The sequence below is a fragment of the Delphinus delphis genome, chromosome 20 (genome assembly GCF_949987515.2).
Source record: "Delphinus delphis chromosome 20, mDelDel1.2, whole genome shotgun sequence".
NCBI lineage: Eukaryota > Metazoa > Chordata > Mammalia > Artiodactyla > Delphinidae > Delphinus > Delphinus delphis.
In genome coordinates, this window is record NC_082702.1 from 40897641 (window position 1) to 40922487 (window position 24847).

At 56.1% G+C, this 24847-nt stretch overlaps 1 protein-coding gene across 3 annotated transcripts; it reads right to left on the reverse strand.

The window, feature by feature from the left end:
- Positions 1-148: 148 nt before the first annotated feature.
- SLC12A4 (solute carrier family 12 member 4) lies at positions 149-24426 on the reverse strand. Of its 3 annotated transcripts, none has more exons than XM_059999176.1 (24): positions 24280-24426; positions 18256-18350; positions 16741-16872; positions 13062-13208; positions 12935-12989; positions 11129-11259; positions 7948-8189; positions 7578-7792; positions 6857-7021; positions 6681-6779; positions 6322-6379; positions 5805-5979; positions 5292-5410; positions 3725-3823; positions 3417-3536; positions 3113-3217; positions 2689-2857; positions 2210-2405; positions 1928-2097; positions 1709-1840; positions 1523-1630; positions 1159-1346; positions 905-1038; positions 149-721 (listed from the first exon to the last, which is right to left on the reverse strand). In XM_059999176.1, the coding sequence occupies exons 1-24, from the start codon at positions 24392-24394 to the stop codon at positions 630-632; spliced, it is 3261 nt and encodes a 1086-aa protein (XP_059855159.1). In that variant the 5' UTR covers positions 24395-24426; the 3' UTR covers positions 149-629. The 3 variants fall into 3 exon arrangements, with proteins under 3 accessions (XP_059855159.1, XP_069396255.1, XP_069396256.1); XM_069540154.1 differs by lacking the exon at positions 24280-24426 and adding an exon at positions 22537-22573; XM_069540155.1 differs by lacking the exon at positions 3417-3536.
- Positions 24427-24847: the final 421 nt, after the last annotated feature.

Sequence of the window (24847 nt, forward strand, 5' to 3'; positions counted from 1 at the left end):
TGGGAGGGGCCCCAGGGTCAGTGGGAGGGACAGCCTGGCCAGAGATTTCCGGAAAGGGGCACAGCCTCAGGGAGCCGGCTCTGGGCCTGGGTTCAGTTCCGCCTCCTTCCCTTGGTGCCAGGGGAAACAGAGCCGGGGCAGCGGGAGGCCCAGAAGTACACAATGTTTTATTGAAAAAAGTCAGGCTTCAGCTGGCTGGTTCCATTCAGCTCGGCTTGGTGGGAGTCCCTGCCCACAGTAGCCTGAGTCAGATCTTCCTGCAGGCCGGCTTGGCCAGACCCCTCCCTGGTTGCCCTTCCCCTTCTCTCTGATGGTGACATTCAAACAATAAATATGCAATAAATAGCGCTCCTGGGCCAGCTGCCTTCAAACCCCACATCAGCCCCCACCAGTCTTCTGAGTCAGGACAGGCGTCCTGGGGTGCTGGACAGGAAGTCCCCAAACCTCTCAGGGTCTTGCAGGACCTCGGATCCACCTCCATTGCCAGGTCTGGGCCCAGTCTCCAAGGAGACCTAGCAAAGCTGGGTCCAGGGCAGGGCTGGGCAAAGCAGGGCTGGCGGGCGGGTGCTGGGAGGGGGCTGTTTGTTACCCTGGATGCCTCCACTCTAGGCCACAAGTCTGTACTGGGCTCAGGAGTAGATGGTGATGACTTCACGGCCACCACCACGGACCAACAGCACCCGTTCGAGGCCCTCAGTCAGCACCTCCAGGAACTCCATGTCTGTAGGGCATTGAGTCAAGGAGGCAGCACCCAGGGAAGCACCAAGGGGCACCCAGGGAAGTTTCGCCCGTCAGTCAGAGCTGGGTGCCCTGGCACCCCCTCGGGTACCCAGGGAGAGGAGCTCCTGGCCTGACCTCACACACCGTCCACCTCCCCACTGTCCACCTCTTTACAAAGGGATACAGTTCTCATCGCCCTCGCTGTTCTTGGGTGGGCCAGGCATGTTCAGTAGGACTAGGCGGGCGTCATGGGAGCGTGTGACAATGACTTCATTGAGCTTCACAGCCGTGTGCATGCGCCGCACATTGGATTGGTCCCTGAAGATAATGCAGCTGAACATGGGCTCCGCCCCTGGCCCACCCACAGGGCTTGTCTGCCCCCATCCCACCTCCAATCCCAGACCCTAATGTGGCTGGGTCCATTTCTGCTGCACTCACGGCTTAATATGTACCAGCTCCCGGAAGTTGTCGGGGGCATGGCTGGGGTCCCAGGGCTCTGCTGCCATATATTTGTCCCGTGTCCATGTCATCTGGATCTTGTCAGTCCCAGCTGCAGACTCTTCCTCCTCGTCTGAGTACAGGCTCTCCAGCCGCAGGGCTGAGTGCCGGTCCTTGACCAGCTGGGCCTGAGGACAATCAGAGGAAGTCTCCTCGGTGCCATGGGAAAGGGTGGGCCTGGCTGGCCCAGCATGATCACCCAGCCTTAGGGAAATGGGTGGGGCTGGGGTGAATCATTCTGATGCTCCCACCTGATGGCGTCTCCCAAGGCCTGACCCTGCCCTGGACGGAGAAGGCCACTGACCTCTCGCTCCCGCTCAGTCTTGGTCAGCCTCATCTGCCGCAGCATCTGGGAGCGCTGCTCCATCATCAGTGTCCGCTCGTAGGTATATGCAGAGATGTCGCTGTTATGCTGGGGAGAGGGTGAGCCATGAGGACCGCGCTACGTGGGGCAGGGTATCCACAGGGCTACGTCGGGCAGGTGGCTTACCATCTCCACCACTTCCACCTCTGCCTCGAGGCGCAGGTGGTACAGGAAGACAGCCAGATCCTTCTTCATCTGGATGCTGTTGTCATCCATCTGGGCCACCGTGAAGATGCGCATCCGGCACTTCCTCCAGACCTGTGGCAACAGAAGGTGGTGGTTCAATCACACCCCACCCCTTCAAGGGCCCAGCCCCTCTCACCGGGGCCCAACCGCCTGGCCCACCTTGTGCTGGCGTAACAGGAAGGGCAAGAGCATGAGCATGCCGCCGTCGTGGACAATCCACCACACATCGATGTGGCCCTCCAGGTAGCGCTCGTGGTTGCTGGGGTAGAAGGCGATGTTCTTGGGCACGAGCAGGGCCAGGTGGGCGGCCGTGGTGCAGCGCACGGTGTCTGGGGAGGAGGGGCACTACTGATCATCAGCCTGTGACCCTCTGGCCTCTGTCCCCACTTGACCCCTGCCCCTGTCCTATGTGGTCGAGCCCAGGCCCTGACCCTCACGCACCAATAAAGGTCTTCCAGGCACGTGGGTCCTCACTCTGTCGCCAGCCGTAGGGCCAGCCCAGCACCACGGAGTTATGCCTCATGCCACCCAGGCCGCAAGACTGGATGAGGTGGGCCAGCCCCTCACGCACCTTGCTGGCCACCACCACCTGGCAGAAGCCCTTCACCTTCTCAATCTCCATCATGTTCTTGATTGTCTGTGGGGAACATAGCAGGGTCAAAAAGCAAGGCCATCAGCGTCCCCTCTGCTGGGCTCCCCACCAAGGCCCCTAGGGCGCAGAGGGTGGGGGTGGGGGAGGAGATGGGGGCAAGCTGCCCACCCAGAGGCCATGTTTTCAAGATGGGACAGTTATAACCCCCTTGCTCCAGCTCTCAGCTGGCAACAGTGCTGTCCACCTGGCTGGCTGTGCACCACCTGCAGCCCAGACATCTCTAGTCCAGCTCAGTGTCCTCCCAACACCACCCCCTTGCAGCAGGCACCTGCTCAGCGGCCTGGGCCTCGCCATAGCTCTCCAAGAAGCTGCCCTGGATGACAGAACCAACAATAGTCAGGCCCTTGCCGGCCTTAAGCTGGGAGGCGAAAGTGAGGAGCCGTGGGTACTTCACATGAAGATCCTCATCTAGCTTCAGCAGCACCAGCAGCTGAGGTCTGTGGTGGCCGAATGGAGAGGGAGCCTGAGACCAGGGCCAGAGGTTTCCAGGGAGCCCAGCTCCTTCCCTTCCTGGCTCACAGGCCCCTACACGTAGCAGTGATCCAAGGGCCAAATAAGCAGGATGGTGCCCCTGGCAACTCAGGACAGGGAGCACGGACTAGGGAGGGGGAGCCAGCACCTCTTGACTCTCCCACCCTCACAGTGCCCCCTGAGAACCTGGACTGGGCCCCACCAGGCCGGGCGTGACTCACCGCCAGTTCTTGGTGTGAGGAGGTCCCTCCTCTAGCCGCAGCAGTGCATAGCGGGCAGCACTCAGGGACAGGCCTCGGATCCCGTCGCCCCACTCCTTCTCAGCCCTGCAGAGGCCCCCACAAGCTGGTAAGCCCCTGGTCCCACCCAGGGGTTGTGTCCGTGTGTAGGTGAGATGAAGGGGCCAGGCCCGAATCACAGTCCCCCAGCCCCAGCACCACGGTGGCTAACAAAGGACGGCTCAGCTCCCCACAACCCAATGAAGAGTGGCCCAAAGGCCCCAAGCAGGTGGCAGCCCTCACTCACCCTTGGTACTCAATGTACTTGTAGATCATGCCGGCAATGAGCATGGCAACCAGGGCATAGTACCAGGACGAGACAAACATAAGAGCCAGGCAGAGGCTCATGCCCAGGAAGGACAGCGCCCTGGGCCAGAGAGTGGGAAAGGGCCAGAATCAGGGAGAGACCAATAGGGCCCCAGGCCCAGACCCCCAATCTCTCACCAATAGCAACTGCTGCCCAGAAAATTCAAACCCCATCCAGAATGGGGCTCCTGGCTTCCCCAATAGCTCTTGTGTCAGAGGACCTGGCTCAGGGGCCCAGCTGGCGCTTACCAGTGATAGTACTTGAACCGAGGCCGCCAGTTGGGAGTCCTTAGGAGCGTCTGCACAGCACAGGCCAGGTTCACAAACAGGTAACACATCAGAAAGAACCTGCAGCACAGGGAGTGGCTGGTACAGAGTGGCCTCCTTGGCAGCCAGGTACCTGATGTCCCTGCCCTTCCAGGCTGGGCCTGGATGAGGAACCAGGACATGTCATGGCCCTGCCGTGCACAGGCTCAGGCAGGTCTTCTCAGCCTCACCACACCCAGTCCCACAGCCTGATGCAGATGGGACACTGCAGCAGTGTCTGCAGAACCAGGTCTTAGAGGATGGGCAAGTGTTCACAGGCAGAGGAGGGGAGGGGGCTGCTGGCAGGGGGAACAGCTGTGGAAGAGGATGGTATCAAGGAGGGCTCAGCGTCTGGAGACGGCTAGACAACAGTCAGGCCTCTGGCCTGGGTGACCAGTTGGATGAGGGGCTGTCATGAATGTGGGGAGAGTGGGTCAGGGGAAGACAACAAGGGCCATTTTGAATCACTGAGTTAAAGACACTTGAGGGACACTGCGGTGGGTGTGGGAGACTGGGATGGGGGAGGCCTACCGCCATGAGCCCTCCAGGAATGACAGCGGAGGGGCAGAGGGCTGAGTGGAGGGGACGCCAACCTTTATCCTCAGCTGGTACGAGAGGAAGGACAGACAAGAAGGCAGCAGGGCTTACGAAAGAGGGCGTGCCAGGGGGCAGGGACTCCCATGAGGTGTCCCATTAGGGCTGCCAGGAGGAGCCACGTGATAAAGGCTGAGATACATCCTCTGACTTGGGCAGTAAGGGGCCACCACCCAAGAAGACTGTGGCAAGAACAGTTTCAGGTGTGCGCTGATGTGTGGGTGGAGCTGGGCAGTAATGGGCGGAGGTGTGCTGGGGGGAACAAGAGAGCACTGACTCCAGCAGGCCTGGCTGGGGCTGGGGGGCAGCTACTTCGTGGGGAAGGGGGTCCCTCTCAGTCTCACAGGCTGAGTGGGGCAGTGAAGGCTGGCTCAGTCATAACGGAACAAGCAAAAGGAGCACTGGCAGTGGAGCAAGATGTGTGAGGAGAGGTGGAGTGGGCCCCAACCCTGGCAGAGGTGAACACAGCAAGGACACGAGCCCTGCCGCCAGGACCCCTGGAAATTGCCGCGTGCTCACCACCTCCTGCAGGGCACTGGCAGATCCAGATGCCCAGCATTTCAGAACTTTAAAAGCAAACAACTTTGAAAACGGATGAGGTAGTGGTGGCCTCATGAAGGTGCTAGAGACCAACGCTTGCCCTGACCCTGCTCTGGGGGTCGCCCACAGAGGCACATGGGACCTACTGGTCTCTTTAAAATTTCTGAGTAAGTGCCAGGCTCGCTCCAGAGGCAGAAGTGGCTGAGCTCTGCCAGGCAAACATCCCCCCATACAGCCTGACACATCTCCCTACTGCGCCCTCAACACCAGACAAGGTCACAGAGCTGCTGGGCAGGGCCCCCGGCTGAGGGGTGCTGAGAGTGCAAGGAGCCTTTCCCAAGACCATCCCCCAGCCCTGCCCTGAGCCCCAGCTCACATGGATAGAATGGGGGCCACCATGTCAAGGGAGGCGATGAGGATGCCCAGCTCAGCGATGAGTGCTGTCAGGAGGAGTGCCCATGTTGGTTCGCCATTTGCCTTGCCATGGCCAAAAACCTGCAAGCACCAGGGTCAGTGGGGTCCGAAGTGAAGAAGTTGGTTCCACTGCCCCCATTCCACACCTAAGGCCACAAGTCATGAAGTCCCTCTGGGGCTCAGGTCACACCCATGCCTATCCTGATAGGTACGAGTTCCTCTGCCCTCCACTTCCTCAGGCCTCTCTGCTGTGGATGAGCCACAGACAGGCCTTGGGGATTCTGGGCCCAAGCAGCTCTGCCAACAGCAGGGCAGGGCCAGGGCCAGGGCAGCTCTCAGCAGCTCTCCATGGATAGCTGCATGGCCCTGGCCCCCAGCAGGATAAAACGCGCCCATACTTATCTCCTACCTCTCTCCCCCAGCCGGTGTGAGGGGCCAGGAGCACCCAGGCGGTGGGGAAGTGCAGAAGGCTCACCCGGAGGAAGGGGATGATGTTGTCCTTGGCGATGGCCTGCAACAGGCGTGGTGCCCCAGTGAGGCTCTGTAGGCCGGCGCCGCAGGTTGAGAAGAAGGAGCCGATGACGATGACCCAGGGCGAAGGCCAGGCTAACGTGCCCACCACCAGGTTCCTGCTGACGCCATCGCCGTACCTGCAGGGGCCGGACTCAGGCCATGTTCCATGCAAGGAGCCCCCCAAACCCTGGGTGGGGTCGCCCAGAGTGAGGGTTGGCAGAGGTCAGGAAGGATGGCTATGGTGGACAGAGCTCTGGCCCCTCAGCAGAGGCCAGGCCACCAGCCCCTATCCTTTCCCCTCAGCCCAGTCCCGATCTGATGTCACCATCCTCTCAGAAGCAAAAGTTCTGCTGGGGCCTGACCCACCACTGGCAACCAGCAGCCTGAGGACATGTGTGGAACCACGTGTGCAAGGGGGGCCGGTGTCAGGGCAGCAAAAGCTGAGTCCAGTGCCACGGGGAGGGGCCCAGATCACTCACTTGTCCCGGAGGACCACACCCTCGATGCAGGCGCCAAAGAGAACCACGCTGCTGAAGTCTGTGGCTGCGTCAAGGAAAGCTCGGCCTCCGCGGCCTCCGCTGCCACTGCCGTCCCCGTGCATCCCCGCACAGCGCCCAAGGGCCCCTCGCCCAAGCCTTAGCTGGCAGACTCAGCTGGGACACCTGCAGCTGTGGGTTTCGTGTTGTGTACACACCCCTTGAGTGTGCGCGTGTGTGTGAGGGGTGAGGTACACATGCACGCATAGGCAGTGTGTCTGCGCGTGCCAGCTGGTGACTTATACACAGGCAAGTGCCTCCTGTCCCCCTTCCCCACCCACCCCAGGCCTGGGAAAGGATACACACAAGGGAGGTCGTAACAATGGCCAGAATGGTCCCCACTGGGATGGACTTCTGCGCATCTCGGAGGTCCCCGGAGCGGTTTGAGCCAGCCATAATGCCTCCAAAAACAAGGAAACTCCCTGAGGGGCTCCCCGGGAGTGGGGGCAGGGCAGGGTGGGTGGGCAAGAGGGCTCACCTGTTACGGAGGGGAAGAAGATGCCGACTAGCACAGTGAAGGATGTGGCGATGTCGGCCACCACGTACAGGGGCAGGCTCTCCTTCAGGCCAAGGGCGTCTGTGGAGGGCAGCCCGTGCTTCTCCACGACCTCACCCTTCTCCAGGTAGGTGCTCCACAGGTTTTCTGTGGGGGCAGCAGCATCACCACTGCAGCCCCACCTACTTCCCAGGGAAGTTTGGGGCAGCCCAGCCAGAGGCTGCAAATGTAAGAGGTTCTCGGGGTTCAGGGGGGTGACTTCAGCCGAATGGCTATGGTGTCAGCCACCGGGCTGCTCTGGCCACAGAGAAGGAGCTGTCTGGCTACAAGTCTGAAAGGCGAAGGTGGCTGAACCACCATCACCTGCCACTGCCTGCCTCCTAGACAGAGGCCCTTTATGGCTCCTGTGAGAACAATCACAGGCAGGGTCAGGGGCTGGTGGCTGGGGAGAAATGGGCTGCCAGAACTTTCTGGGGGTTGTTGCAGGCCTGGGACACTGGCCAAACAGGCTCCGTTCACCCAAAACCCAGCTGCCAGGAGCCAGGCTGAGAGGACACGGCTGGGCTGGGAAGGCAGCCAGAACTGCCTCCCATTCCTGAGCTGGCCACACAAGGACAGCTCTGTGCTAATCCATCCTTCCGTGCTCATTCCCTACCTCCTGCTCAGTGTGGGGGGCAGGAGCAGGACAGGAGGGAGGACGCACCCTGGAGCACGCCAGCAGCTGCACCAGGGATGCCAGGGATCTCAGTCACATTGTTGAGCAGAAAGTAGGGGTCGCAGGAGTCTGCGGTGAGGTTGGGGCTGTGGCAGAAGAGGCTCCAGAGCCGAGTGGCCACGGTCTCATTGTCCACCACGGCTGTCTTGGCACAGACATCAAACTGGTCCCGGGACAGGGTCCTATTGCCCAGCATACATACTCTGTGGGGCCGGGGGGGGACAGAAGCATCAGCACCTGCTCAGCCAGAGACCCCAACCTGCTTCCACCCTGTAGCCTCTACAACTCAAGGCATCAAAGGCCATCCACGTGGGAAGGATGTCAGTGCAATGCCTGGATGTATTCCCAGGTTACTTACGGAAACACGGGAGGGTCAAAAATAGACTTGATGCCCCCAGCATAGATGGAGAGGATGGAGATGATCACACAGGCCAGGAAGAGTGAGGCAAATTTGTTCACATACTTGACACCAACAAACACCACCAGGGTCATGAAGGTCAGAAAAATGGTCCCATACACCCGCATATTGTTCAAGGTGGCACTCGACATGTCATGAGTGCCTGTTGGGTAAAAAATGGCGGCTGGTGGGGCAATGTAGGTCTGAAACAAGAAGACAGATAGAGGAGGTTCAATCTTCCTATGTGGAGAGTCAAGCCCAATATTTTGGTTTTCTTTTTTTAAGAGTATCCAGAGGGGAGTTCCCTGGCCGTCCAGTGGTTAGGACTCAGTGCTTTCACTGCCGTGGCCCAGGTTCAATCCCTGGTTGGGGAACTAAGACCCCATAAGCTGCACGGCCAAAAAAAAACAAAACCAAAAAAGAGTATTCAGAAAAAGCCTGTCACAAAAGAGCATATATTGTATGAATCCATTTATATGACAAGTCCAGAATAGGTAAACCTGATTAAATTTTTATCTACCTATCTATCTGGCTGCGCCGGGACTTAGGTGCAGCACGTGGGATCGTTGTTGCTGCGTGCGGGATCTTCGTTGCGGCATGCAGGATCTTTTAGTTGCAGCATGCAGGATCTAGTTCCTGATCAGGGATCGAACCCGGGCCCCCTGCATGGGGAGCATGGAGTCTTAACCACTAGACCACCAGGGAAGTCCTTGATTAAATCTTATTGAAGACAGAAAGCAGATTAATGGGTGCCTAGGGCTGGGGGGAATGGAGAGTGATCACTAATGATCATGGGATTTCTTCTTGGGGTGATGAAAATGTTCTAAAATTGACTGTGGTGATAGTTGTACAACTTCATGAATATACCAAAAACCATCCAATTGTATACTTTAAATTCACTTTAAAGTGAATTGTATGGTATGTGAATTATCTCTTAATAAAGCCATTATTGGCTTCCCTGGTGGCACAGTGGTTAAGAATCTGCCTGCCAATGCAGGGGACACGGGTTCGAGCCCTGGTCCGGGAAGATCCCACATGCCGCGGAGCAACTAAGCCCGTGTGCCACAACTACTGAGCCTACGCTCTAGAGCCCGTGAGCCACAACTACTGAAGCCCGCACACCTAGAGCCTGTGCTCCGCAACAAGAGAAGCCACCACAATGAGAAGCCCGCGCACCGCAATGAAGAGTAGCCCCTGCTCACCGCAACTAGAGAAAGCCCGCGCACAGCAACAAAGACCCAACACAGCCAAAAACAAATAAATTAAAAAAAAAAAAAGCCATTATTTACAAAAAAGAGAAAAAGGATCCAGACACAGGAGTTGACCTGAATAGCTAAATAGCAGAAGTGGAACAGTTTGAGGAGCAAAAAAATAATGACAGCACAGGATTATGAGCCAAAGAATAAAATAAATATCCAGGAGTCCATGGGACTTCCCTGGTGGTGCAGTGGTTGGGAGGCTGCCTGCCAATTCAGGGGACACGGGTTCGAGCCCTGGTCTGGGAAGATCCCACATGCTGTGGAGCAACTAAGCCTGCGTGCCACAGCTACTGAGCCTGTGCTCTAGAGCCCGCAGGCCACAACTACTGAGCCCATGCGCCACGACTACTGAAACCCGCTTGCCTAGAGACCGTGCTCCGCAACAAGAGAAGCCACTGCAATGAGAAGCCCGCACGACACAGTAGCCCCCGCTCGCCACAGCCAGAGAAAGCCCGCGCACAGCAACGAAGACCCAACACAGCCAAAAATAAATAAATAAATAAATAAATTAAAAAAAATATATATATATATCCAGGAGTCCATACTGATATAAATACATGGTTGAATAAATAAACAAATGGAAAAAGGACAATTTCCTTACAGAAGAAATCAACATAACAAATGTAGGAATGTGGGTTGGGGCTTCCCTGGTGGCGCAGTGGTTGAGAGTCCACCTGCCGATGCAGGGGATGTGGGTTCGTGCCCCGGTCCGGGAGGATCCCACATGCCGCAGAGCGGCTGGGCCCGTGAGCCATGGCTGCTGAGCCTGCGTGTCCGGAGCCTGTGCTCCGCAACGGGAGAGGCCACAACAGTGAGAGGCCCGCGTACCACAAAAAAAAAAAAAAAAAAAAAATGTAGGAATGTGGGTAATAGAAAAACAAACAGGGCTTCCCTGGTGGTGCAGTGGTTAAGAATCCGCCTGCCAATGCAAGGGACATGGGTTTGAGCCCTGGTCCGGGAAGATCCCACATGTCACAGAGCAACTAAGCTCATGCGCCACAACTACTGAGCCTGCGCTCTAGAGTCCACGCTCTGCAACAAGAGAAGCCACTGCAATGAGAAGCCCACGCACCGCAATGAAGAGTAGCACCCGTTCTCAGCAACTAGAGAAAACCCGCGTGCAGCAGCGAAGACCCAATGCAGCCAAAAATTAAATAAATGAATAAATAAATTTATAAAAAGAAAAAGGAAAACAAACAACAAAACCCCCAGAATATCCAGGAACAGGCTCCACGCAACAGACAGGGGACCTGGAGGTGGGAATAGACAGGCAGTTCCTCTAAACATCTACTATCTGGATTCCCAGGGGCGGGCACTCTTTACCCTGTGCTCCCCACTGCTCCTCCCCCTCTTCTCCCACCACGAGGGCAGTTCAGTGGGAAGTGGGAAACTGAGTCAGAGCACACATGAGGCCCACAGAGGTGGCACTGCCCTCCAAACAGGGTCCTGTGGCTGTTCACCCTGATTTAGGGATGAGGATAAGATGGATCTGAAGGGCTTTATTAGCACAGAGCCCTGGGGGAGACAGAGCTGGCCAGAGCCCACATGAGCCTGGGAGGCAGGCTCTGAGTCACCACCAAGACCTGTCTCTGAGTTAAATGCAGTAGTTCACAGACCACCTGCCACGGTTGAAATGTTGCCCGAGTGGATGGAACATCCAGGGTCAAGGTGGAGACAGCCAGGCCCCTAGCTTGCCTGGCCCAAACTGGGAAAGGGCTGAAGGGGAGACTGGCTTGAACAAAGATCTTTCTCCCTTGAAGAGGCCTCCCTCATTATAAGCCCTAGACCCTGACCAGAGGTGAAGGGAGCATGAGCCGCCTGGGCCTATGGGAAATGGACTGTTTCGACAAGACCCGAGTTGGCCAGGGCTTAGCCTGACTCACCAGCAGGATCTCAATGGCCCCCAGGATGTACATAGCCGCTGCAAATGTTGTTCCCAGGTAGAAGCACAGGCCAACAGCCCCTCCAAATTCTGGTCCCAGCGAGCGGGAGATCATGAAATAGGAGCCCCCAGCTACAACAGAAAAAGCATACATAGGTCAAGGCTGGTTCTTCAAGGGGGCCTCTCCCATGACAACCCTTCACAACCATCCAGAGGGACAGGGACTGCTTTTCCCATTTATGAACAAGCAGAAGGGTTAGAAGACTTGCCCAAGGCAGCATGGTTAATAAGTGGCCAGGCTGCGGTTAGACCTGATTTCCATTTGATTCCAACACCCAGCACGGGCCAGTGACACGAATACTCTGCTGGGGCAGCTCTAGGTCCGCAGCAAAGCCTAAGTGGCCTACTGTCCCCCACCTCCCTGCAGTTAGGTCAGTCCCCGCAGCCTCCCCTGGTTGGGTGTGTCCCATCTCAGCATGCCTCACCCCTCCCAAGAGCTATCTCTGTTAGTCTGACCCTCCAGACCAGGGCAGGGACTAGCTTTTTGCCGCTAGGGCCAGCCACTGGGTGAATATCCATGGCTGACCCTCCTGCCCTGAATCTGTGCTTCCATCAGAGTCTAACACCCCTGGCAAGACTGAGTCAACACTGGACCCCAGGGCCAGTGAGGGTGCAGGGGACAAGAACAATCCCATGCTGCTGGTTGAAGCTGCTCCTGATGAAACTTCTCTGGTGAAAAATCTGGGAACAGGGATCAAGAAGCTTTAAAAAGGCTAATAATCCCTTTCATGCTGTAATCCCACCTCTAGGACCCTCTTCTAAGGAAACCGCCAGGGGCGTGAACAAAGATCAGTGTGCAAGGCTGTTTATGACAATAATGTTTACAATAGTGAAAAAGTAGAACACAAGAGTAGGAGAATAACAAAAATTAGGTAATGTCAATCCTGTTTTAAAAAAACAAATGAACCGTTTCCAGCACTTGAGAAACACACAGACACACACAGACACACACACACACACACACACACACAGTTTGGGGAAAACAATACATCTCAATACTTTATAAGACCCTAAGACCATGTATGAAAAGGCTAACAGTTTTGACCTTAGGATGGTGGGATTATGGGTACTTTTCATTTTCTTTTCTACATTTTTTGCACTTTCAAACCCTCTATGGTAAACATATATTGCCTTTTTCCTCCTATTACTTTTATACTAATGCTAATAAAGCTGTTATTTGAAAAAAATAGAAAAGGATTCAAACACAGAAGCCAACCCGAATAGCCAAATAGCCAGAGTGGAACAGGTCAAGCAAAACAATAAATAATGATGGTACTAAGATTATGAGCCAAAGAACAAAATAAATATCCAGGAGTCCACAGTGATATAAATACATGGTTGAGTAAGTAAAAAAACGGAGTCTCTGAAAACCAAGTCCAATCTCAACATCCCGGCTGAAAACCCTCTGCATTGTCTATACTGTAATCCAGTGTGGCCCAGACTCCTTGGCTTGGGCCACCAGGTATGCCCCATCACCTTCTTTATCAGCCCCAGCCCCCGCTTTTAAAAAAGTACTTTTATCCAAAAAAAAAAAAAAAAAAAAAAGCCCAAACAAACAAAACACAAAACAACAGCAATCTCAAACTCTGTCAAGCAAGGATGCTCCTAAGTGGTAGCACTGTCATGGCATCAAGGACTAAGATCCCACCAGAAAACTGCCTGGGGGGGGGGGCAATAAGTGTTCCTAGGCATGTCAAGGTGGATTCTGGGCCCATCCCCTCCTCAGGCCTGAGTGGTGCTCACCCACCTGGAACCACGCCGTTGGTGGCAATGGCGCTCATGGAGATGGCCGTCAGCAAGGTCTGTGGAAAGGAGGGCCTAGGTGAGCAGCTCAGCTGGGTGGGCTCTGGCCCTGCCCCAGCTGGGATACTCACACAACAGCAGCAAATGAGCACAATGAGGAGGGCCTGCAGCACACCGGCCGTGCCCACCATCCAGGTCAGCCGCAGGAAGAGGATAACCCCGAAGATATTCTGCAGGCAGGGCAGGTACACCCCCATGAGGGTGCCCATGCTGGGTGCCTATGGAGCAAGCGAGGGAGGGGGAGACAGAGCGTCAGAGGGGCCCAGATGCTCCACGGAAGGCCAGCCCCTGGTCACGTGACAGTCGCCCGCCCCCAGGGTGTTCTACCAGAGAACAGGTTGGAGAGGGATATTCCAAGTGGAGTCCTGGGGAGTGCAGGGGGTAAGGTGAGAGGATGTCTGTGTTGACTTTGATACATGAAGAAACAGTTTGGGACTGGGAAGGTATAAAACCTGATTCTTTTCAAAACCCCACGTGTGAGCTTTTGAGGCTCACCTCCCCCTCATGGTACTGCCCCCTTCCCTTCCTCTCCTCTTTTATACTTCTGCAAAGTGAGGTCTGTGTCAGATCTCCACCTTCCCACTCAGCATGACCCATGTCACCCAAGCCAGAGTCTAAGAAGTTGTTCCTGACCCTCCCTCTCTCCAACCCCCCAGTTCAGTCCAGTGGACACTGAGTCCTGCCCAGTCTGCCTCTCAAGCTGCCCTGAGATCAGCCTTCCTTGCCTCAGCCTTAGTCCCCTGAACCTGGGGCACTACATCTGGGGCACCTGGATGGTGCCTTCTTGTGCCTCTCAACCTCTCCACACTCCAGCCCGCTCTGCTGCCAGAACAGGTCTCTGAAAACCAAGTCCAATCTCATCATCCCTACTAAAACCCCTCTGCATTGTCTATACTGTAATGCATAGTGTGGGCCAGCCTCCTTGGCTTGGGCCACCAGGCCTGCCCCATCACCTTTGTCAGCCTCAGCCCCTGACAACATCAGTCCCTCAGAGCCTCTGAACCAGGGCATGTGCTGGGCTCTGCTTGGGAGGGTTACCCCTGCCTCACTGCCTGGCAAATTCCTCTTCAGTTAAACCTTCAGGAGACTTAACTCTTTCCTCTCCCAGGAAGTTCCCCCAGGTTGCCTTAGCTGGAGTTGGTACTTCCTCTTGCATCCCCTCAGCATCTGATATACCCTTCTATCATAGTGGTCACGGTAACTGTTCACTCAAATGACCATACTGGGTAGACGTGGCTTGTTCACTGTTGTATTATCAGCAGGCCCTGCTGGTACTCAAAAGGTGCTCCTGAGCCCAGCAAGCGATGCCTTAGAAGGCCTCTGGGATAACCTGTTGGGAAAATCCTGCATAGAGAGTAGAGACTCAGGCTGGAGGGCAGGTAGGGAAGGTCTAATGGGCATATCCAGGCAGGATTTCTCAGCTACCTAAGGGTAGAGTAGGGGCCAAACAGGAGGCCAGGGCAGACGCTGAAGCACAGGATTAGGGCTGGTGGCTTCTTCTTTTTCTTTTTTTTAAAAAAATATTTATTTGGCTGCGCTGGGTCTTAGTCGCGGCCATGTGGGCTCTTAGTTGCGGGATGCAGGATCTAGTCCCCTGGCCAGGGATCAAACCCAGGCCCCCTACATTGGGAGTGCAGAGTCTTAACCACTAGACCACCAGGGGAGCCCCATGCGCTGGTGCCTTCTTGAAGAACTGAGCCTCACATGAGAGCAGCCCAGAGTATTGGGGCCCTGAGAGCTTCCACCAGAGCCCCAGCAAAGCCTGCTGCCCTGGAGCTGGGGTGGGAGAAAGAACTCTGGCCACAGGAACTCTTCTCAAGGGTCCAGGCCTGGGGCAGGATCTGTGTGCAGCCTTAAGGACCACAGAAGGGCCTAGAAGGGCCCGAGTAAAAACAAATGGTCCCTCAAACTGTCCTGCACAGTGTAGGTGACAGATACACCTCATCTGGGCTCTGTCTGAGCCCTTCTCAGAGGCCCTTCTCAGACCACCCGCTGGATAGTAGCAGCTCCCAGTCCCCCATTTGAGGCTGAGTCACTCTGGGAAAAGGGCAGTGTGGGAAAGGGCAGGGCCGGAAATGCTTTCTGCATCTCCAAATAACCTCTGGCAGCCTCAGAAGGTCACCAGGCCACAGACGGAGCAGCTGCCATAGAGAGGCTGCCTTGGGTCTTGGTGTGGTCTGGTTGGAGGACCGCCCTTCCGGCTTTAAGCTTTCCTTTTCTGAGGCCCCTGCTCAGACCTGCCTGGGCGAGGGCCACAGCTCAGCGGCCCCAGCTCCCTAGCTTCCTACTGACTCTCTGTGGACTTGACCAGGCTCCTGCTTTCTCCATGAAAAAGCCACTGGCGCTGGGACACTCAGCCATCCTCTCACATCTTTAACCTAGGGCCAGGTGAGCTGGCAGGTAAGCTGAGGCTGGACCCCAGCATCCTCACAGGCTCCTCATAAGGCCAAGGGACCATGGCCCTTCGCCAACTCAGAATTTCTTCTGACACCTTGTTGAGATGTACACTAGCCTTTCTTAGGGACCTTTTTACTCCCAGCCACCAGCTTCCTGGGCTTGGTCTGAAGGGACAGGGAGGAGGCTTTTACCCAAGGATTCCATCACCCTCTGCAGGGCTAAACACAGATAGCCACAGATAGTCAACCCTCTCTCAAGCGTGGGCTAGTCTGCCTCCCAGAATCGAGGGGTGCACATCAGCCTCTCGCCTTGGCCCACCTCAGTAAGGTCCAAATCTCATGGGCAGGTCTGAGGTTGGGGATTTGGCTTATTCCAACCAAGAGCTCCTCCTGCCTGTGCTGATCTCCAGCAAGAATACTACAGCTAGTGCCAGACTCAAGCTGCTTCCAAATCACAGCTTCTTCCCAAACCTCAGGGAGTCAGTAGACATGGAGGGAACGTTCTTTGCCTCCAAGCTGAAAACGTAGGGGGGAAAAAAACCCAGCATTCAGTTAACTTGAGCCCTGTCACACAGGGGAGCTGAGCAAAGATGTGCAAAGTCATCCTGAAGAGAGGACGGCTGGAGGCCCAGAGGCCTGGATAGCGACTAGGGATGGGACCAGCAGAGGGATAGGGAAGCCCCAAGAGGCATGCTCCTATCACCCCCAACCCTGGTGCTCAAGGAACCCAGGGGCTGTCGGAGGGGTCTGCCAGTGGAGCTAACACAGCAAAAGGGTTTAGTCAACTGCTCTAGGTCACATAGCCCCGAGGGACAACCAGGCTCCTGGATCCAAAGGTAATATCCTTATCCATCCTGATGGGATGCCAGTAATCTGGCATTCTACATAGTCACATACCTCACAGTAAGCCCACAAGTCTCCCAGCGTTATGCATTGATCTTGTTTAGCTTAGTCAACTTAGGCAAGTTACTTAATACCCCAACACTCAAGCTTCCTCATCTGTAAAATGGGGATGAAACCAGCACCTGCCTCACAGCTTTGTTGTGAAGACGACATACAAGAACCCAAGCCCACTGCTTAGCATGATGCCTCACACACAGAGAGGCCTAAGTAACGTCACGTTCCACTGTTATTTTTGAGGGCCTCCCTGGTCCTATGCCCTGAGGGCCACCTCCCTGGCCCACCCCTTGAAGTCTCCTTGAGCCCAAAGCACTCAGTGCCCATTCTCCATGCTCACCAAACCTGGCACCTACTTCCCCCAGGATGCTCATAACCATGTGGGGAAACTGCCAACTCCATGGTGTTGAATCTGTCTTCCGAGGAGCGGCCTCTCTGCTGCCCCTGACCAGCTCACCTTGGCTGCTCTCCGGCGGGCACCCTCTCCACTCTCAGCCTCCTCATGCTCCTTGGCGCCCTGTGTGAGGTTGGTGTAGCTGACGAGCTTGCCCAGAAGAGATGATACCTTCGGGCGGATGTCCAGCTCTTCCTGTAAACAGAGCCACAGGGTAATCTGGCAACTGGCACCAGGCTACCTGTGTGTAGACAGCAGCCTGGCCTCTGGCCGCTTGCCAAGCCCTGAGGCAGGCCTGGGCTCTTACCTGGGGAAACCCAAGCCAGCCCACTGGGCAGGTGTGGGTGCCACACCCCAGCACTCACTTCTCTCTGCCCCACCTTGGCTACAATCACTACCAGCCCATTTGCAAAACTACCTGCCTTGGGGGGAAAGGGCAGGACAGGGCACGGCTGGCAGACAGGGGAATGGCACGCTTCAGTCTGCCTGTTCGGCCTGGCCACCTCCCAGCTGTGAGTAGGCCTCTGGGACTCATATCTGCCTTCAACAAAAAAGCCACCCTAGTCACCCCAGGGAACCAAGGAGGTCAAAAGAGGTGTGGGACAAGTGAAGTCTCTCTTATCTGCCCAAACCCTGATTGTCCTGCATGGTCTTCTCCACCAGGCCTCATACCCCGTGAGTAACCCACCTCAATCCCCAAGATGGGATCCTGGAGCCCTAGCCCATCTGCAGGTGGGGCCAGGTCAAGAGGCCTCCCAGGGCTCCAGCTCCCGTGCAGCATCTAGCACAGCTTCCCCAGCACTGTGCCTCCGCCTGCCTCTGGCCCACATTTAGTCTTTCCCTGTCTATCAGCTCCCTTCTGACCCTACACACGAGGAGAAACTGGTCTGGTGTAAGAAGTAAAGATGCAGGTCTTTGCAGGTGTATGGAGATTGAAGAGCTTATGAGACTTCCATGGGGCAGCTGAATGTGTGGTCAGAATTTAGGGGCCTAAACCATGACTTCAATCCAGATACAACTTCTAAGCTTGAGTCTGAAAATGATAAAATTCAAGTTCAAAGGCACAAAATTGGGAATGTTTCCAAAGAGACATCCACTGAGGTTGCAGATATGGCTAGAGGGGGCAGATCCGGTGAGAAGGACCAGGGCTCAGTAAACTTGATGGGCACAGAGTTGGAGGAGTCAACCAGGAAGGCCAGGGAAGAGTTCACAGGAGAGGGAAGAATCATGGACTATGAGAAGTCCTAGAAGTGAAGGGGACAAAGGAAATCCTGAGGCAAGAAATACTGAGAGGTGATGACCTTGCTGAGGGGCTGCATGGAAGTCAAAGGTGAACACCCCTGGAGGTGGTAATGGGGTACAGTGGCCTCTGGGAAAGCAGTTTCAGTTCAAAGGGCCGAGGGAACCACAGCCTGACTGCCAAGGGAGCGAGACAGACAAGGGGAGACTGGAGGAGAAGCCGAGACATAAGGAGGCACAACATCCAGCCTGTCTGCTGAGCTAAAGCTTGGGTCCTGACAGGTCCCTGCCCACCCACCTCCCTGCCACACCTGGGGCCCAGAGTGGCTCCTCAGCTACCTCAAACAGTGCCAGGTTCCTGTCATGGTAGTCACTTCCTCTGGAAGCTTCCATGGGACAAAGAAAAGGGCTGCTCTCCTTGTGGTTGCCATGTCCTGTGGAGAGAGAAGAACGGAATCCCAGTCAGGGGCTGCCTACTGAAACCCCAGCATGCACTCCTCCCCAGCAGGCGTGCTGTCATCTCTGTGGAGCACTCTGTGGGCCAGTGTTACCATGCTGGGCCTGTTTCCCCATCATACCCTGCCAGCCTCCTTGAAAGGGCCAGAATTGGAAGTGGCCTATGATCAAAACCCAGCACGTAGGGCTTCCCTGGTGGCGCAGTGGTTAAGAATCCGCCTGCCAACGCAGGGGACACGGGTTCAAGCCCTAGTCCGGGAAGATCCCACATGCCGCAGAGCAACTAAGCCCGTGCGCCACAACTACTGAGCCTGCGCTCTAGAGCCCATGCACCACAACTACTGAGCCTGCATGCCACAACTACTGAAGCCCGTGTGCCTAGAGCCCGTGCTTCGCAACAAGAGAAGCCACTGCAATGAGAAGCCCGCGCACCGCAGCGAAGAGTAGCCCCTGCCCGCCTCAACTAGAGAAAAACCCACGCGCGTCAATGAATACCCAACTCAGCCAAAAATAAATTAAAAAAAAGAGGACTTCCCTGGTGGCACAGTGGTTGAGAGTCCGCCTGCCAATGCAGGGGACACGGGTTCGTGCCCCGGTCCGGAAAGATCCCATGTGCTGCAGACTGGCTGGGCCCATGAGCCATGGCCGCTGAGCCTGCGCGTCCGGAGCCTGTGCTCCGCAACGGGAGAGGCCACAACAGTGAGAGGCCTGCGTACCACGCAAGAAAAAGAAAAAAGAAAAAAAAAAACAGCGTGTACACTCATCTAGCAGAGGGCACAGGTGTGAAGGGCCCAGACAGCACGTGTTAACACCAAGGGGCAGAGTCAACTGCAGGAGGGCGTGGCCCAGTCATGGCCCACCTTCAGACCACCCCTGAGACACACACTCGCATTTTCCAGCCCTTCGGGAATATCCAGTGTGCCGGGTGCCCAGGGCTCGGTGTCTTCAGGACTCCCCCAAGGTGCTGCCCTCCAGACAGATGAAGCCACACAGGGCTCCTTCTGCCGCCATGGCCAGCCGGCCGCCTACTAGCCACCCCACCATGCACTGCGCAGGGGCGTCCTTGAGGGCCACCCGAGGCATGCCAGGAGGAGGGGCAAGCAGGAGACTGGCCAGAGAGCGGAAGTGGGTGCCTGAAGCTGTCTAGGGTCATCTAGGAAAGCCCTACGGAAGCCTGACCAGGTGGCTGTGGGACCAAGCAAGACTGTTGGCAGGACCCTCTTGTTGACCTACCTCCCTGTCCCCAGATCGCAGCTGCTTGCTCCAGACTAGGCAAGTGGCCAATCCCAGCATCCACCTACCCCCCAGGCTGGTGAGGCAGTGCCTCAGCACCAAGAAAACCTCACAGAAAGGAGCCAGATGCACCTTTTTTTTATACGCCTGCCTCAACTCTCAAAGCTTGGCTGCATTTTCTGGCCACCGGCATTCACACTCTTCCCTGTTTTCCAAACTGTGTCCACTGTGAGTCTCAGTGGGTGACATTCCCATTTTTTCATCAAGCAGGCAGAAGACACCAAGTACTCCTTTTCTAGTTGCTAACAGTAAAACCCCCTTCAGACAGTCTGACAGCTGCAGTGGCAGTGGCTGGAGGCTTCACAGCAAATGGAAAGATGACATCTTGGTTCAAAGAAGCCACGTTGGTGTTGGATGGCAATGACTGTGGCAGCAGTGTTGGCCTGGTGTCCAGTGATGGAGGCGGCAACAGAAGTGTCTTCACTGATCCAGCCTAGTGGGGTATTCCAGCCATGCCTGATTTTGTGAGAGCTACCTGCCAACCTTTTCTGGTTAAATAGCCCGCAATCCATTTCTCTTGTTTGCAGCTAAGAATACTGAACGATGATACATCCTCTTCCATCTGATACATCCTCTTGCCATCAGTATGAGACTTAACTTGCCTTCTCTGAGCCAACAATCACTCAGCAGGTGCTGCACTGTGGATTCTTTACTGTCCAAAGAGACTGACAGGGAAAGCATGCTGATGACAATTTCTGGGGCAAAATCAGCTGTTCCTTCCCACAGTATGTAAAAGTGGTACATCGCCTCATCTAGGAACCTGGATTAGCTAAGTAAGCCAAGAAGCTCAGTCCCAGAAGCTACATGGCTGTATGTAGGGTAATGCCAACGGCACAGTGGACAAAGGTAGTGGGAGTTCAGGCCAACCTACAGAACCATGTTAAAGCCTCGTGAGGGACTTCCCTGGCGGTGCAGTGGTTAAGAATCTGCCTGTCAATGCAGGGGACACGGGTTAGAGCGGTGGTCTGGGAAGATCCCACACGCCATGGAGCAACTAAGCCAGTGCACCACAACTACTGAGCCTGCGTGCCACAACTACTTAAACCCACGTGCCTAGAGCCCACGCTCCGCAACAAGAGAAGCCACCGCAATGAGAAGCCCGCGCACCGCAACAAAGAGTAGCCCCCATTCACCACAACTAGAGAAAGCCTGCGCGCAGCAACGAAGACCCAACGCACCCAAAAATAAATAAATAGATAATTTTTTTAAAAAAGCCTCGTGGGGTCACGTAGCTCCTCAGACACCCTGTGACGTTTGCTGTGCCCTTGATGCTTGTTCAGGATCAGGATAAGAAGCCACAACAAAAATCTGAAAACCCAGTAACAATGCCCATTACACTGACAGCCCTTCAGTGAGAAGCCTCTGAAAAGTACTCTTGGATTTTTGTGACAAAAAAATATCTCCCCTGAATAAGTCAGAGGCTTCATTTTGTCAAAAAAAGGCAACTATAAGAGCTCATCTTACTTCCCTTTCTACCTTGGCTGCCAGGAACCTCTAAGCTAAATTTATTTTTTAGATGGCAGTCACCATCTACCTCGTCTCAGAGTCCTTGCCTCTTTCCTCTGCATGGTTTTGACCTGACAGTGACAGTCCCTTGGGGAGGCATTTCTGTTGCATATCTCTTCTGATCCTTTTGTGGAAGTAGGTTGAAAGTAAAGTATAAATTATTCTAAACTCCTGCACTGCAGCCTGCCCCACCACTGTTACCTCATCTCTCTGAAGACTGCACTAGTATCCGGAAAACACAGAGCTGAGCACACAGCAGTTCCCCCAAAATGCCTGTGGATGGTCCTCTAAGACCCAGCTGATCCTTGTCCCTCAGCCATGAGTCCAGGGCAGCTCAGAGCCCTTGCAAGGCTTACCTCTAGTCCTCACAGCAACACTCCAGTAGATATCATTTACCCCCTTTTATTAACAAGGAACGTAAAGCTCAGAGAGATTCAAAGGCAAGGTCACTCAGTGAGAGGGCCAAACTTGGGTCCCAGGATCTACCAGAGCCAGGTGGGAGCTGAGTTGTAGGTTCTACTCCTATTTTGGACCCCCATCCATCCCAGGAGGCACCCCAGGGTGCAGTACTTTAACTAGAGAAGAGTGTCTGGGGCTTGCAATTTGGCCAGGGTGTGCATACCCAAGGCTCTTGGTGCTCAGTGGCCAGCAGACTAGCTTGGATTCCTGAACCTCCCACTGTGTGACCCAGGGCAACCTGCCTACCCTCTCTGTGTTGCCTTGGTTTCCTTTTCTATGAAGTAGAGCTAGTAACACCTACTCTTCCAACTGCCCAGATGCATCAGAAAAGGGACAATCTGGTGCCAGACACCCAGCAGGGATTCCGTGGAGTTCCCCAAAACCTCATCTAAAGACAGCTCCCATAGGATTGTGGGAATTGGGTGGGAGGGGGGGCTGGTGTCTAAGCAGTGCCTGGATATCTGTACTGCCCTCAGCTATTCCAAAAATTCCAGGGCAGGTCTGGGCATGCCTGCCAGGCCAAAGCTGCTCAGATACCACCTGAGACCCCTGGCGAACCACAGCATGAAGGCTGGGCCTGGGCGCTGCCTGTGAGGTACATATATATGTGTGCTCCTGCCAGCAGCTGTGAATGTACCAGCTGCAAGCAGGGATCCAGGTGACACTCCTGATCCCTCTGCTCACAGGTATCTGCCAGGGGTACCCCTCTAGAGCCTCTTCACCCCCTGCCCACAGACCACAGTGAGCTGGGTGAACAGGCCTATCTAGGCCTTTGGAGCAGAGGTATGGGCCTTGAGAGATTCAGACACCAAGCTGGGGGGTCCCCATAAGATGGACCTGAGGGGTCACTATTTTTGTGCCCCTGACCCTTTGCAGCCCCCACCAAGAAGGATCATAACCACTCACCAGGGTGCAGAGTGTCCCCCATACAGCAGACGCAGTCAAGATCTGGCTGAAAGGGAGGAAGAGGAGGAAGAAGGGGGATAGCGGGAGGAGCTGGCCCAGCCTGGAGGGACCTGACAGGACTCAGCCAATGTAGCTCCAGTTCCCTATAGTCAGCCTGTGAGAGGCCAAGGCGGGGCCAGAGGCAGGACTCCGCTCTGCCTACCCACTGGTCCAGGCTGATCTTAGGGATGCAGCCCAGCCCAGCCCAGCCTCTGGGGAGAGCGAGCCTCCAAGGGCTAACAGAGGAGCAGGCGTGGATGCTGGCTCCTGCTCTGGCCACTGGAACAAGGCTAGGGGCAGGTGCCGGCATGGGGCAGGGGTTGAGATGTGTGCACCCACACAGCTGTGAAGCCTGTTAAATGACCATGATGTCCAGCAGCCTATGCCACCGTCCTGTGCCATCTCCTCACACAGCAGTCAGGTGACACACATATAGCCATCACCCACATCAGGCATGGATCACCTCAGTCATGTCACCATCACAGACAGGTCAGAGTCAGATCAACATCACATCACCTGATACATGCCAACACACACGTTCCCTGCATATCTGCATCATGGTCAGTCACAGACGAAGCATTTGTCATCAGTCACATCACCATCCTCATCATCGATAACCCTGCAGGAAATGGTGGCCCACAAGAAGTGCTATCCTGACCCCACCTTCACTCTGCGGTAGCCCACAGCTATACACTTGCACAAGCACAATTACACATGCATATGCTGCTACACATACAGACACATGTTCTCGGCAGTGTTCACACTCCAAGAGTGGCCCTGCAAGGACAGCCCACTGGGGGGCTCCTGGGGGAGGAGATGGTGAAAGGGTCAAGGGCAGACACCTAGGAGGGGAGGAGGGGTTTACCTTCAGGTCCAGTTTAACATCTAGGTTAAGAGTTAGGGCTCTGGAGGCTCCAACCCTCGATTTGAATCCCCTAGAGCAAGTTACATAAAGGCTCCATGCCTCAATTCACTCCTTTCTAAGCGTGAGTAACATGACCTATCCCATGGGGGAAATTAGGAGGATTAAACGAGTTAATTCACTTCAAGTGCCTAGACAAGCCTGGTCCCGTGTGAGTGCTCCACAGATGCCCACTGTACCTACAGATGTAAGCTGGGATCCACGCAAGTGCACTCACAGGCAGTTACCCACTGACCCCCTCAGGCAGGCACAGCCTTCTTTCCAGGGCCCGGGAGTGCTGGGAGGGAAGGGGGAAGGGGAGGGGAAGGGAGGCGAGAGAGGGTAGTCTTAGGGAAAGAGGTGCTGCCGCACAAAAGTGTAGGCAAGACGGGAAGCGCTTAGGGGCGGTTCACAGGAGGTAGGAAGTGAAGGGTCTGGGGTCCGGGCTGCGGTCGTTGCTCCCAGCCGGGAAGGGCCAGGGATGGAGGCTCAGCGCTCTCCGCGCCCCGGGCGGCCCGGCTGGCCCGGCAGGCCTGGCCACGTCTGCAGCCCCCGCCCGCGGCCCGCAAGGGAGGAGCTGGGGCGGGGAGGGAGGCCCGACCGCAAGCGCGAGCGCCGGGGGCCGAAGAAAATTGTTTCTGCGCGCGCGGAGTAAGGGACTGCTGGCGGCGACTCAGTCTAAGAAAAGTTGGGCCCGCATCGACGTGTGCGCGCACCGGCCGGCGTCGGTGTGAGAGCGGGCCCCGCGTGGCCAGCTTCCCTGCCCCCGCCCCCGCCAAGGACCCCTCCGGGCGCGTCCTCACCCTCCGAGTCCTCCCGGTCGGCGCGCTCCCCGTAGTCCACCCAACTGATACCCTCGAGGTTGTCATAGTCGCCGCGTCGCGGCCCGTCCACCGGCACCACGGTGAAATGAGGCATCCTGCGTGCTCGGCCCCGCCGCGCCCGCCGCCCCTGCCGCCCGCCTGACTGTCCCCGCCGCCCCGGGCCGGCGTGCCCCGCCCGCTCACATTCCTCCCCGCTGCGCTCACTTCCTCCGCCCGCCCCCCGGGCCGCCCCTCGGGGGCGGGGAGCAGGAGGGGCTCGGGCCGGCTCCTCCCTGAGGGGGGAGTCCCAAGCGGAGTGAAGCCCCCGGGGCGGGAGTAGTACTCCACGCGCTGGGTAGGCCCGATTCCTGTGTGACCTCGGGTGGTGAGCCGCCCTCTCTGAGCCTTAGTTGCAGTACTTGTAAAATGGGGAAATGTGCTTCCACCTCTTGGGGCTGCTTGAGGGCCGTGAGATGGGGTACGGGGTGCATTGGCCCTGCGCTTTGTGCCTAGTGAGCGCTCAGTGACATTTCTGTGATTCAGGGACGGGGAAGGATAGGGAGGAGCG

Bases quoted from the DNA above. Each gene is read 5' to 3' on its own strand.
- SLC12A4 (XM_059999176.1), bottom strand. From the start codon at position 24,394: ATGCCTCATTTCACCGTGGTGCCGGTGGACGGGCCGCGACGCGGCGAC. The intron at 13,209-16,740 runs GTGAGCTGGTCA...CTTGCTCCATAG, and splicing joins CCCGCCGGAGAGCAGCCAAG to GCACCCAGCATGGGCACCCT. The intron at 1,631-1,708 runs GTAAGCCACCTG...CCCTCTCCCCAG, and splicing joins AGGTGGAAGTGGTGGAGATG to CATAACAGCGACATCTCTGC.